The sequence below is a fragment of the Triturus cristatus genome, chromosome 12, assembly GCF_964204655.1.
Source record: "Triturus cristatus chromosome 12, aTriCri1.1, whole genome shotgun sequence".
NCBI lineage: Eukaryota > Metazoa > Chordata > Amphibia > Caudata > Salamandridae > Triturus > Triturus cristatus.
The window spans coordinates 81,697,244-81,712,355 of NC_140595.1; the positions used below are offsets into that span (position 1 = coordinate 81,697,244).

Consider the following 15,112-nt stretch of genomic DNA (forward strand, 5'->3'; position numbering starts at 1 on the left):
TGACGGACTTCAGGAAGGGACTCAAGACCTGGCTTTTCAACTAAGACCCGCAGCACAGCGCCTGGATACCCTCATGGGTGATAAGGCGCACTCTAGAAATTCTGATTGAATCTCCTGTTAGTGCTGTGGTCACACATATGAGGAGCTCTGCAGTGCACCATCTTAGTGGTGCGACGTCACTACTACAAGAGGGAAAGAGGGCTGGCCACAATATGACCTAAATGAATTGGCAAACATGGTGTGCGTTATCTGATGCCAGACTGCTCCTATGCATACAATAATTTACTATTCAATATGCTGATAGTTCACCATTGTTTAATTTGTGCTCTATAATTCTGTAATGCTTACAAAGTGTTAAAAACCAGTTACAAGTTTTTTAGATCATTTGTGTGTTAAAGTGAGGTCACAGTGAAGGAAGTCAATTAATTATTTCCTATAAATTACATAAAATATTTTTATTTCACTTAAAAGCTTTCCATACCGGACCATTTCCTAATAATTCCAAAGTAGTGGTATGACTTATAAAGAAGAGTTTGCAGACAATCCTCCTCCAAGTCGGATCGATAGGTAGCTAGTCTTTGTCAATACATCTTGGTAGGTGCCACCTTCATTTTCCTGTTCATTGAAAGGATTTGTTGTGTTGACGAATTCAGGCACACCATGGCAATTCAGATTGGGGAAATACATTTCCTCCTTCATACACTATTTTGTTCATGACCATTCAAACCTCCACCTTATTTTTCTGTTTCCTTTTCTTTCCTTTCCTTGTTTAACTTCCTTGTGTTATCAATTACATCAGCTGTCATCCATGATTTGTTTGTTGTAAGTAACATGGTAACAAATGTCTCCCACAGCACGTTAAGGACATCATACTGAAATCCAATCCTCTCTTGGAGGCCTTCGGGAATGCCAAGACAGTCCGAAACAACAACTCCAGCAGATTTGTGAGTATTTAAGTCCTTCCTCTCCACTTGGATTAGTGAAGACCCCTTTGGTGTCTTGAATGTCCTTCCCTACCCAACATTCATACCCTTTTCTTTCATGGCCTGAACTTAGCTCACAAAGCTTGTCTATCTGCCACCCACATTTAGTACTAGGATTCTAAAGTATGTAACATTTCAAAAGGGAGCAAAATAAGGTGTAAAGGAAGATAGTAAAAGTTTTCCTGATAAGTGATCCAACCTAGATTGTTTAGTGAGAGTTGTAGACCATGTCATTGCAAGTCCATTCTTGGCAGCATTGGTGTTGGCTGCCAGCATGGAGAATGCCCCCAGTATAATTAAGGGGAAGGGAAGTTTCTTCTAAAAACTTTCGGACATTAAACGGCCTACTGTGCAAAATCCAAGAATCGGGCATTTTATTTTTACCCATTTAATATCAGCCACTTTGTTCCAACTAGCATCTGAATGAAAACCAATGGTCAGCTGCTACCCGACTCACTCCGTGCTATTCTCTTCCACAGTTTGATTAGGAAAGGGGTACATGATACTTTACTTCATGTGAACGCATTGGCATGAGTGCCGCATGTTGTCAGGTGTTTCTTCCACATGAAATGTGTTGGACAAAGATGATCATGCAAATTCCTGGCTTTCAGATGGAAAAAGCACTGAGGAAAAAATAAAGGTGGCTGATTCGAGGAGTTTGTGTTACGGACCATTCAATGTACAAAAAGAATGATGGGCAGCCTGTCGTGAATCAACAAAGACAGGGACAGCTAGGGCTTAATAGAGGTCCAACGTACTTGACCTGAGTTAAGCTAGAAGACAATGAAAGGTACGGAGTTCCTCGGTGGCAAGTTGGCCACCTGGTGTGCACTCCAGGTAGTGAGGAGGTGGGGGATACCTCCTGTCGGAACTAGGACCCTCACACACCCAGCAAGCTAGGTGTCATGATTCATCATATGTCAGGAACTTCGTACCTTTCATTGTCTTGGGGCAACACTTGCGTACATTTACAGGTGTGCAAACTGAGTTCAGATCATTTGGATGAAACTATTGAGGTAAATGGTATGCAGAAGTATAGTAATGATATTAGTTGAGCTATTTCCAAGGCTGAGACACCCGTAGTATATTGGAGAGGGAAATGGTCTCCTAGAAGCTTGTCAGTCGTATGAGAAACATACACTGTTCCTAAAGTATTGCTGAGTGTTTCCAGTCTGAGCTTTATGAAGCATGTCCCTGTGTTTTTCAGGGTCACTAGTTTTTATGTGCTGAATCTCCTTTTTCTTCTGGGCATATTTGGTCTATTTCCCACAGATTTATAAGGCCTGTAGATTTTAAGAAAGATCAGTAGCTTCTTTTCGGCTCGGAGGCCACTGTAATGGATCTGTGTGGCACCACGGGTGATTTTCCAGGCAGGCTTGGTCATATACCAAAAAGTCTTATCCTTAATACCTTTTTAATTATGTCAAATGAGTGATGCTGCTACCACTATTTGGCCAAGATCAGTCACAGAGATACAAGGACTTGCTTTCGCAATGAAGGAAGAGATTCTTCCATGACGAAAAACTCAAATTTAAAAGCTTGTCTGTTCAAATTTTTGAAATTGTTGACTATAGTTAGAGCATCCGTTTGTTTAATTTTTATTGAAGGGGTGTTGTGATAACTTTCAAACAGGGATTTGTATAGCACGGCTACTCACCCGTATGGGTCTCAAAGCGCTGGGGGCGGGCTGCTGGTCGAACTGGGTGGAGGATCGTTTGAAGAGCCAGGTCTTGGGGTCCTTCCTGAATTGGAACTTTTGATATGCCTGACAACTTTAAAGTCAATTGAATAACAAATCCTGATAAATATACAGCCAACAATGCCTTGGGCGGCACAGACATATCTCAAGGGAATAGCAATTTGAAAATGCAAGAGCTGGCAAACAAAACTTCATTAAAAACTGGAAAGGTCTCCGACTCAAGCAAGCGGCCTATAAGGCCCTCGTCACGGAGGCGGCCAGGGGCCTCAGTAGAGAGCAACAGGGGAGACTGTATGATGTGGGTGATAAGGCTGGGAAATTGATTGCGTGGCTGGATAAAAAGGAGAGGGCGAGTCGAGTTGTCCCGTCGATTGAGAAACTGGATGGTGTGTGTGTCACGGAACCGGAAGAAATAGTCGATTGCTTTGCAGAATATCTCCGTGGGGTCTATTCCCCGGTGTCCTCCCGCTCGGAAGAGGATTCCCATGCCCTGCTTAGGGATATAGCGCTGCCTTCCCTTTCGGAGGAGGACAGAGTGTCGTTGGACGCCGCCCCAACCTCTGAAGAAATTGCTCTCGCCATACGCTCGGTCGCTTCCGGCAAGGCCATGGGCCCTAATGGTCTTCCCATCGAATTGTACAAGCTGCGACCGGATACGCTGGCGCCGCATCTCCGTGCGATGTTCCTCGCGGCCCGTTCGGCGGGTTCCCTCCCGCTAGACCAGCGTCTGGCTACTATCGTGGTCATTCACAAGGAGGGGAGGCCGCGGGACCGGGTCACGTCCTACCGGCCTATTTCGCTGCTGAATGCGGAGCCCAAAATTCTCGCCAAGGTGTTGGCCAATCGGCTGGTTGGCGTGGTGTGCGATTTGATTCACCAGGATCAGTCCGGCTTTATCCCCCATCGCAACACTGCGCTTAACCTGCGGCGCTTGCATGGGGTGCTCGCGCGTGTCCCGTTTATACGGGAACCGGCCATTTTGGTATCCCTGGACGCCACTATGGCGTTTGACACACTTGAGTGGCCATATATTTGGGCGACACTGGCGAAGTTTGGGTTTGGCCCGGGATTCATCGGTTGGGTGAAATTGTTGTACTCGGGACCGCTAGCGCAGGTGGTTGTGAACGGTAGAGTGTCGGCTCCGTTTGAGCTGGGCAGGGGCACGCGGCAGGGCTGCCCTTTATCACCGCTCCTCTTCGCGCTTGCCCTGGAGCCCCTGGCGGAGTGGCTGCGGTGGGAACCTTCTATTCGTGGTCTCCGATGGACCCCCGAGTATGAGGACCGCGTATCTCTTTACGCTGATGATATTCTTCTGTACCTGGCTTCCCCACGTAAATCACTGATAGTACTGGTTGATGTATTGCACTCATTTGGCCTCAACTCCGGCCTGGTCATCAACTGGGCTAAATCGTGTGTGTATGTCCTCTCTGGGGAGGATCCTATCCTTCCGCGGGGTTGTCCTATTCAGATCGCCCGCGGGGATTTAGGTACCTGGGTGTCTTCATTACCCTGGACGCGGAGGCCCGATATAGCCAGAACTTGCTTCCCCCCCTCCAGCGCTTGAAGGAGGATGTCGCGCGTTGGAAGCGCTTGTCGCTCTCGCCGCTCGGCCGGGCGGCATTGTTTAAGATGATGTCGCTGCCACGTTTCCTGTATGCTTTGCAGAATACAATGAACGTTGTCCTGGCGCGCTACTTTCGCGAGGTGGAGAGTTTGCAGCGCCGACTGTTCTGGGAGGGTCGGCCGCGTATCGCCCTGGCGAAGCTGACACTCCCGTGGTACGACGGGGGGGTTGCCCTCCCAGATATCAAGCGATATTACTGGGCCTCCCAGCTGGCTGCGATCAATCACGGCCTTTACAGGCCCGCCCTAAACCCGGCCTTTGAGATGGATAAAATGTTACTGCCGGGCGGTGACTATAATCGGGCGCTTTATTCTACCTCGCATGACGCGCGGCTGACGGGCCCCACGGGGGTCATGGTACGGGTGTGGCACACGGCTAACGTGGCGATGGGGTGGAAGGATCGCTTGACCCGGGCGACGCCACTATACGCATCTGAGCGGCTGGGCTCCCTGTGGACCTCGAAGGGCTTTGAGAAGTGGGACATGATAGGCATCAGCAGGGTGGGCGATCTCTGGACGAGGGGGGGATTCAAAACGTTCGATGTGCTGCAGACAGAATTCCAGCTGCAGGACAGGGAGTACTTTCGTTATATGCAGATCCGTCATGCGTTGTGCTCCGTATTTCCGGACGTTGCCTCCATCCCGGAGTGCTCCCCTCTGGAGGATAGAGTGCTAGATGGGCATGTCCCGGACGGCACGATTTCATTAATTTACAAAAAGCTCATCAATGACCGTTCGGGACTGCTGACCGGCCTTCGTGAGGCGTGGGGGGCTGATGGATTGGAGCTGGATGACGAGGACTGGGTGTCTGCGGTGGCCTCCCCGAAAGAGGTGGCCATACCGGCTCGCCTTCGCTTCGTCCAGCTCAAGATACTCCATAGGGTCTATGTTACGGGGCCGAGTCTGATGCGTATGGGCTATGCTGTGGACGGGTTGTGTAAGCGTGGGTGTGGTTCTTTGGGGACCTTTCTCCATATTCTGTGGGAATGCCCGGAGGTGGTGCGATTCTGGCGTGGTGTGCATGAGGTTTTGCAGGTAGTTACGCATGTGCCGCTGTTGCCTGAAGCGAGGAGATGTCTTTTGAATGTATGGGAGCCAACCGACTACTCAGTGCCGCAGACGTGGTGGGCGACTCTGGGATATATGGTGGCCAAACGTGACATTGCGCAACTGTGGGGTTCCCAGAGGTCGCCGACTGTTTCGGCGTGGAAGGACAACATGGATTGGTGTATGTTTCGGGAAAAGGTGGTGTATGTTGCGAGAGGTAAGCCTGGGACATGGGTGAAAGTATGGGGCCCCTGGAACGCTTACCGTGGGGGAATCTGTACCCCGCCGCTACTGCCTGATCCGTCACCGGCCCCGTCTCCTTAGCCTGTTTGTCTTCCCGGTTCTGGGCAATGAGTTTACTTAGTCCCCGTCCTGACCTATTCCCCCCCCTCCTGACCTATTCCCCCCCCTCGATATTCCTATGAATCAGTGGGGTCCCCCCCCTAGGGGAGCACATGCTGTTGTTTCCGACTGTGGGTTGCCTTGTGGACTTGCTTTTTTTGTTGTTATTTATATAAAAATGAAACCGTCATGTGGGGTCCGGAAGGTGTGGCTGCCAACGCCTTTTTCAACTCCTGTGAATTCCCTTTTGCCGCAGCGTGCGTTCTATTGTCTGTATTACATGCTCCTTCTGTTTGCTAGCGGCCGGCCTGAAGGTTGTATGCCCATCTTTGTATATTTTTTGGATTCTGTAATAAACGGTTTAAAAAAAAAAATTAAAAAAAATGGAAAGGTTTCTTTGGGGGGGGTGAGATAACCTCTTGATGCTGGAGATACTGTGTACCATCTTCATTTCAGAAAGTCTATTGCACTGGGATCCAGGAAGCTATTATTAAAATTTACAACATAAGCAATGGATTAATCTTGGTAGAACCTTGGAGCAAGGCTTTTTCTTTGAGAGAACTTATAGGGCTCCTTATTGGCATGTGGATTATGAATATAAATGTGAACGATGTCAAGATTCTGCTCAAATATCAGTGACTAGTCCTGCAGATTCTTATCCGATGGATGGAAGACCATACTATTGCCTTTGAGTTTAGCTGAAATCCAGATATGAAGCTGCGCAGAGGACCTATCTTTGGAACCCTGAGGTGCTTGACATAAAGTATATGCCAGTTTATGACAGGAGAAAAGTGACTATTTTTCGTGAATACACATGATATTAAAGAAACTTTCAAAGCAATGCCAGTGTGGGTCTCCAGGCTTGCGGGCTACACTGCAGTGTTCCAGTTACGATGAGTGAAACTCCTGTAATGTAACGCTTTCTAAAGGATTTTGTTCAATGAGGGTTGATCATGAGCAGGAATTCAGATGGAGGTTACTTTATATTTGATAGTCTACTCTATGTATTTTGGATATATTGCATGATGCTAATTTTGTACCACATTTTTCGATCCTTCATCTGCACTCCTTGAATCTTCCTCAGGAATCCTACCGTTTGCTATTGTCTATTGCTGATGTCCAAAAGCTAGGACATTCAAAAATAAATTTGGGGGAAAAGTGCAAAAATTATTCCTTAGACCTATTTCATCTTAGCATAGTCTCTGGTGGAAAGCCAGCAGGAGTTTAGTTTTAAATATGTCAAGGTTGCGAATGGTGCAGACTTATTTTGCTCTTATTTCTAGTTGTCCTCCACTCCTATTTCCTGAAGTTAGTGGCCATTTCATTTATGATTGGGGTGATATTTTGCAGGTGTTTGACTAATGTGCCCTCGTTCCATTTTTTTCACCCCTTTCTTCTTCAGGGGAAGTATTTCGAAATTCAGTTCAGCCGTGGTGGAGAGCCAGATGGAGGGAAAATATCCAACTTTCTGCTTGAGAAGTCGAGAGTGGTCAACCAGAACGCTGGTGAGAGGAGTTTCCACATTTACTACCAGGTGAGCAGAGCAGGATGCCCAAAGGTAATTCTAAGGCAGTTTTGAGCGGCTGGTAAATATGATGCTGACCAAGTCCTGTACATAATAGCTGTTTCGCAATCTAGAATTAGTCAATAGTGCCCATTCAGTATTTCCTGTAGGAAAGGTTTAGTTTGTGGAGTTTAAGGCAATGGCTATAGGGGGTTCAAAACAAGCTAACACTAAAATTCAGCAGACCGGTATTTTTGTCCGTAACACTACTCTACATTGTTTTATTTTTCACAATGTATTTTTTTTATCCTTAAGTTTTCCATGCTAAAGTTATGAATATAATACAAATTATTTCCTCTGAGGCTAGAAAGAGTAACAGCATTAGACCGGTTGGGTTGGTTAGTGGTTTTGTTTCTAATCCTATATTGAACGGTTGACATTTGGTTCTTCCTCTGTGGCCTATGGAAAGTGATGCACAGGATGGAGGTATTCAGACATATGTCATACTTTTTTTAATGGCCAGAAAATGGCACAGAGAAGGTTAGGTGCCCCCAATGGCTAGCTGCATGTGTAACCTGCAGGTCACTGATTTAAGTATGAAGCCCAAAATATCTCAATGTACAATGTGTTTGGCAATTATTATTATTAATATTATTATTTACTTATTTATTACATAACTGAAAAGTTTCTAAATACATAATTCATGGGTATGAGTTCATGCCCAAGAATATCTTTTCCATAAATAAATAAATCATGAAGACTAGTTCATTCTTAGGTAGGAGTTAGGGATGTACTATCACACTCGTCTATCAGAATCCTTTAAATTTGTATTTGAATATTTTTTTCTTTTATGCTAATTACAAAAAACTGTTACTAACGTTTACTTTCGCCTCACTGTTTCTCACACTCAGCTGTTGGAGGGTGTGACACCTGAGGAGCGGGAGAACCTGGGAATCACCACACCAGACTATTATTTCTATCTCAACCAGTCCGCTTCGTACCGAGTGGATGACATGGACGACAAGAAGGAGTTTGTGGAGACAGTGGTGAGGGGTAGCTGCTGGCACATTACAGTTTTGGTACCCAGCGACAACTATTTGTCAGCCGCTGATTCTTCACTGTCTGTCTGCATCACAGTTGTGTCTGCGGACATGGCCCATCAATGCCCGAAGCATTAATGGCACCTGAAAATATGTCCCTTATTTCCCCCCACCAGACCAGAACTGGAGCCACATCAGTGAAACAATAGTGTTTTCTGTAAAGTGTTTTCCCTGTTGGCCACATGGTGTTTGTTTAGAGGAGTTAAGTTTGGGTAGGTAACAGCTGGTGGCAGAGGACAGCTGTGGATCAAGAAGATTGGATTGAAAGCACAAATGGGGAGGGGTATAACAAGGGCGGTCTGAGCTGGTGCAGGCTGTGCAGACAGTCAAACATTCAATAGTTGCCGGGAGGGTGGGGTATTAAGCAATCTGAGTATGGGTAAGTGGTGCAAAAAGACTGAAAGAGCAGGTGGAAGAAGACAAGTAGGGATTGGAAGTAACTGAGAGGATGCTGGCTGCAGCGAAGTATTGGAATGGGCTGTACGGAATTTGAAGGAATTTAATGGGTGTAGCTTTTTGAGTGCAAATTGGCAATGCACTGGTTTCTGTAAGGTTTGGAAGGATTCAGTGGCTGGTACTGGGGGACTGCAAAGGTTGTTTAAGAACGTATTAGTGGGAGGCAGTTTTAGAAGGGAGTACAAGTGCTTTAAAGGGGTCTGTGTAGCATTGGCGCGGGTGTGAGTAGTTTTGGGGAAGAGAGGTGCATCACATGCTGTCAGGGAGGGACTGAAGGGGTTTCAGTGGTAGCCGGTGATCGGGTTGAGTGTTATAATGGACTGAAATGCTCCCCAAGCAGTTACTGCTTGGGGAGGTGCTAAGAAGGAATAGGAGGGTGCGAGAGGTAAAGGGGTGGAAGCGAATCAGTAGAAGGTGGTTCGAATAATGTTGTGCATTGAAAAACAGTAAGAGGATGTGATGAGTTGGAAGCAGTTTTGTGTGTGGTGTTGAAAGGAGTTGGATGGTTGGTTAGCAGGTGAAAGGCGAGGTGTTGGGTTGAAAGGTGTTCATTGGGTGACGGTCGTGTTGAGTGATTGCGAGGAATTGAGTGTGTTATTCAGAACGTAGGAGTGTAGCTGGTGCTCTTGAAGGCTAGAATGCAGCGGTTACTAGCGTTCCAGAGTTAGAAGGCCTCAGAGGGTATGGAATAGTGGGCGCTCATAAGGTTGGGAATGGCCCTCTGACATTCAAGGGTTGAAAGGACCTTCGAGGGTCCTGTTGAGGGGGGAGAATTTAAACAGATTAGGTCAGTGCTGCTGGTTGGGAGGGTTTGGAAAGGCCTGAGAGACACCAACTGCTGTTGATGATTAGTAAAACAATGTTGAGTGCTGGTGGTAGTTTAGGTATATGAAGAATGTTGTGGGTAATGGTGACTGGTCAGAAGGGTATCTGTACGTGTTAATGATCCCTTGAATGATACAGATGGTGCTGTCATTGAGGGGTAGAAAATTGATGGAATTAATTTGGACGTTGACTAGATGAAGGATTGGGAAAACATTGGCTTCTGGTGGTGGAATTTAGGAAGGGATTCTGTGTGTGGTGGTGAACAGTTTCAGAGAAAGTCAGTCAGTTCTTGTGTCAGTTGATTGAATAAGCGATTACAGGTAGAATTCTCAGATCCATCAAGTCAGTGGGATGTAGTTTACCACCCTCTGTTTCTGAGAAGGCTCCTTGCTCTTATGTTTTTCAGGCTGCCATGCAGGTGGTGGGTCTGTCCCCAGAGGATCAAACCTCAGTTCTGCAGATTGTGGCTGGAATTCTGCACCTTGGGAACATCACATTCAAGGAGACTGGAAACTACGCTGTGGTGGAGAGCGAAGACTGTGAGTACATACGGCGCACCAGGGAACAGGGCTGGAAGTGTGCAATATGTGCCAATGGGGCGAGAGAGGCCACTTCCTACCAAGTTGGGTGCAGACTGATTGCAAAATGTGGACCCGAAGCGTTGATAAATTGCTGTTCCCTTGAAGATGTTGATTTGCAAAGTTCGGCCTGTGCTTGATATGAAGGCTGCAGTTGGGCAGGATACCTATATTTTGATGCTTACACCACCCTTTTACATGGTGCACATGCACAATAAGCTTAGCCTACCTCTCCGAGTCACATTCATAATGGACAAGTCAATCGGTCTGACATTCCTGTGGTAAAACATGCAAACAGGCAACATAAATGTTGTGGTGGTTGCAACGGTGGTGATTATGGTTGGTGGTACAAGTGTTGATGGTAATGGTGGTAATAGAGGTGATGGTAATGAAGGTGGTGGTGTTGATGCTCGTGGTAATTAATGTTAGTGATGGTGTTGATGGTATTGGTCATAATGGTCATCGTACTGCTAATGGTGGTTTTAGTGAATGTTGTTGGTGATAATATCCCATACTCGAGTTTAAAAAAAAGAAAACCGCAGTAAAAGAAATAGAAAAAGATTTTCTCTCTGTATACAGTGGATGGATGAGTAGTGAATGTGGGATGGATGTTAAGTACATTTTTCGATTTTGAAATAGTTCCTAATACATTGTAATGCATGCACTCTAGAGGAGGCAAAGTGATCTAACAAATGGCCACTAGCATGAGGTGTGAGAGTAGCACTCCACCGAGTTAGCTGAAGCCTACTCTAGGTGTATTTTAAAGGACTGGTAACGTTCCTCTTGCAGACAGCTGCACTGTCAAGCCAGATCTAAAAAGTAGCTTTTAAAGATTTTGGTAGACTAAACCACAACATGTATATTCTCATTTGTGAACCAGAGGTGTGCTAGCTACAGTCCGAGTTTCTATATATATATATATATATATATATATATATATATATATATATATATATATATATATATATATATATATATATAAGTGCCGGAAGGGTAGAGCTGTTTCAGACTAGACTATAGACACTCACTGACACTGGAGGTTACATTTTGCTCCATTTAGACGTTAGATGCACATCTGCAAAAGAGGTATTAAACCTGCTTATGTTTATGACTAGAGCATCTTGGTAGAGGCCCGTCTGCACGTGTGAGCAGTGGTGTTGGTGAGGAGATGAAGTACAGCTAAAGCAGTGGCCAATCACGAGGCCTCTATCACCCACACCCCGCCCTAACCCTCCCCCAAGATTGCATGTATGAAATGCAATGCAATATCCTTCCTTCCCTACAAAACAGTCCCGGAAACCCGCATAAGCAGTTTTTACACTACAAATTAGGAGGACCTCCCAAAACCTTTTTTATAACCCTATTATGTCTTCACTGTCCGTAAGAAAGAACCCCCCCCCCCCCCCGCCTTGCTGTCCCTGGCGTTCCCCAATGAAGATTCAGTGCTCACCATCCTGCTGGCTAAACCAGGAACTTTTAAGATGTTTATATGACCATTGTGGATGTCAGGGAGGCTGCAATATTCTTTGCCCTTACAAGGAAGACACTTGCTGTTGTTGTAGCAGTCTTCTAGGAGTGTTTTTTTCTATTGGTAATATCCATAAATGCTATGTGATTTGGTCGATTTTCCTGGAATGCCACGTTGTGTTAGCTCTCTAATGTGTAGCGTAGAATTCCAGATATTTTTATCATTGATGCATAACAGTCTTCAGGCTTATTAAAGTCCTCCTTGCACAGCATTTTCTTACCTGTCTGTTTCCAGGTATATCAAGGTATGAACAATTTTCATCTAAGCTCTTTGCGTGAACCATTTCACCCAACAAAGAGCATTCTGTAGAAACGAGTCGGCGTAGAAGGATTAATTGACCCTTCTTCATGGAGGTGCACAGTTCGTAGGGCAGTATTCTTCCTGGCGCACATATCTCCATTCCAATATTTTCCTAGCACTGCATTTGTTGGACAGTTTTATTGATATTGCATCATTCACTGATCCATTTATTTGTTGCCACTAGTGTTTAATTTGTAGAAAGAATAAGTGCAGGTGCCCAGAGCTCTGCTCAGATGTTCCCGGCCGGCACCAGCATGCCAAATACCAAGGCTGTGTAGTCTGGAATCCACCTCATGCCCCCTTAAGCGGCTATCCGACATTATGTGTTTTTGTCTCTTTCTCTTGGAAAATGTCTGATGAGGTGAGACAGTCCCCAAAAATAAGTACTGGTGGGCCCCACTGGCCATCACCGGCTCAAATTAAGGTTTGGTTGGCACATCATTCTTGCGCATGTTCTCTGGTTGCAGAAAGTTGTGAGCATTGTTCTCTGAATAACAACTCGCAAAGTGAGTGTAGTATTTCTGTTTTCTGTCCTTCTGACCCATGGTATTTTGGTGCAGCAGTCTGTTGCACAGTTTGGGGAGCATTATGTAGGATGGCAACATTATTGCCGTTTTGAGGGATGCTTCAATCTTGGTTTAGCATTCTGCTGCCGGTTTTCTTGAAGCACCATCTCCAGAAGCATGTGGGAAGGTCTCCTCCTGCTGCAGTATTTGGGATTTTATTGCACATGACAGGAATTTGGAGGCCTGGGTTCCTGCCAGTGCTGCAGTATTTGGAATAACTCTCTCCTCTCATGGCATTCTATGCTCCAGTCTACTGGCAGGGCAGTGCTTGTGAGATCCTCCTCTTGGCATGGTATTCTGAGGGGCACTTCACCCTCGTGTGCCATTCTGTGGACAAACTTTCCCATAGCAGAGATTTGTCTGGATTATCACCTTCCCAGCGTAACTTTCCATGGGCATATGTTAATTTTCCACCTGGAGCTGATTTCTGGGAGGCAAATTTAGTCTCTGTAATGCACACCATTCTGGGTTTATTTTCCAGTCCACCTTTTTAGGAGCAGAGTTACCTGTAGGGCAGTATTCTATGTTCAGTTTACATCCTGGCCACAGATTCGCAGTGTTTAGTTTCTGACCCAGCATACACAGGTAAGTGGTGCAATATTCTTTGATTTCACAGTCCTCGCACTGCTAGGGTTTTCTGGCACTATGTTATGGTACCACTTTTCTCAAGAGAGGATTTTAAAAGAATACTTCATCTTCCATAGTTTTTTGGGTAAATAGTCTGTGCACATTGTCCTATGGCATTTAGAGTTTTTGTACAGCACTGAAATACATATTTTTACTTTAACATCAGAGTGCATCATGTTCATTTGACAATTTTGGCAGCAATACAAACCTGACAATTTTAATTCTAATGCTGCAGATTTGTTTTTTTTTAAATGCATCTTTATGAAGTTTGCATCAACAGTACAAAAAGAAAAGCTACAAGGAAAGACAAAAAGGGTATTCATCCTTTTCCACTGTTCATGGTACCACGTTACAATAATTATGACAATTTTCTACGACCAGACCAAATAATTAAAGCATCCATGAATCCGGTCCTGCATTTCTATTTCTCAGTTCTGTGTCCATAAATCTTTACTTCATTCCTCCTATATTGCATTCAGAGGCCCAATCGGACCCATAACTGTCCTTCAATAGTAGCACTGTATATACCTAAGCTTCACAGTCTAGTGTAGAGCGTGACTAGCCTTATTCTGTTTTTTGGCAGTTCTGGCCTTTCCAGCCTATCTTTTGGGGATCAACCAGGAGGGCCTGCGTGAGAAACTGACTAGTCGGAAGATGGACAGCAAGTGGGGAGGAAAATCGGAGGTGATTGACGTTACGCTGAATGCAGAGCAGGCCAGCTTCACGCGAGACGCCCTTGCCAAGGCGCTGTACACCCGGCTGTTTGACTTCCTGGTTGATGTGAGTTTACGCAGCAGCACATTATCATTACACTTGTTTGGTTATATTGTATCTGTTTCATCATGGCTATCTGGTGCTAGATTAGATACTTTTCTGTCACTTGCAACAGTGCTGTGGTTAATAGTGATTTACTCAATGTGTTGATAAAATGCATAAATGAATTTGCTTTTGGGTGTTGTATTTTGATAGGTGCAAATTGTGGTTCAATATTGCTCTGAAGAACATACTTGCATACAAAGAGGGAAGGGACAGATCTAGAGAAAGCTTTGTCTGCAACATGTGTATTAAAGAGCAACTATCTGCAAGAGAAGAGGAGTTCATACCACATTTCAAGCCCTACCTGATTTTCAGAAACGCCCTAGCCCTAAGGGCACTTGCCCGTTTTTCTAAAAGTCTAGAAAGTTTTTGCCTGCTAAGCTTCTGTGATCTAGATATTCTGTAATTCGATTCACGCCCGCTCTTCCCTTTCCCCTAATCTTGCATAGCCTCTCTTTTAATCCTGTCCTACACACTGATTCTTTCCAGGCTATAAATAAAGCCATCCAGAAGGACCTAGAGGAGTACAACATTGGCGTCCTGGACATCTATGGCTTCGAGATCTTCCAGGTATGATAACTACTTTTATCCAACAACTTAACTGCAGATGCAGCAGAGGCGTTGGAACAACTTAAGGGCACTAATTCTGTAGGGCTGGTTGAACCTTCCAAGATTAATGGATATACTATATTTTAATTGGGTATTAGCTACTTATGAAATAACGTGGATTGCATTCCTTTACGAAATGGAAGGTATTGACTAGGCCAACACACTAACTGGACGTTAATGGCCTCAAACTTCAGCGTTTCCACTGTCTGCCAATGCCATGTCCACAAAAGGCCATTTGGCTTTGGCGGGAACAGATTAAAAGACGGGGGAAGTGGTGAGAGAAAAAGAAGGAAGAACACGTGTGAATGAGGGAGGGTAGACCTCCAGAGAAAACTGAGTGGGAAAGAGAGGCGAAGTTGGAAAGAGATCAATTTAGGCAGCTGATAGGGTGAGAGAAAGAAGGGGAGAGAAGCATAGAAGAAATAGAAATCGAATAGTAAAGCAGAAAAAGGAGTTAATGAGGGGGAGGAGGAATTAAAGAGCAAAAAGGGATCAAGAAAGGAAGAAGG

General features: G+C 45.3%; 1 protein-coding gene across 1 annotated transcript in view; it reads left to right on the forward strand.

The window, feature by feature from the left end:
* LOC146772635 (unconventional myosin-Ie-like) overlaps positions 1-15,112 on the forward strand; it is a 132,981-nt gene that overhangs the window by 82,003 nt on the left and 35,866 nt on the right. Inside the window, exons 6-11 of the mRNA XM_085638637.1 lie at positions 855-944; positions 7,097-7,228; positions 8,110-8,244; positions 9,986-10,118; positions 13,762-13,958; positions 14,484-14,564. Of these exons, the coding sequence (XP_085494763.1) occupies positions 855-944; positions 7,097-7,228; positions 8,110-8,244; positions 9,986-10,118; positions 13,762-13,958; positions 14,484-14,564 (768 nt within the window). The remainder of the gene's footprint in view (positions 1-854; positions 945-7,096; positions 7,229-8,109; positions 8,245-9,985; positions 10,119-13,761; positions 13,959-14,483; positions 14,565-15,112) is intronic.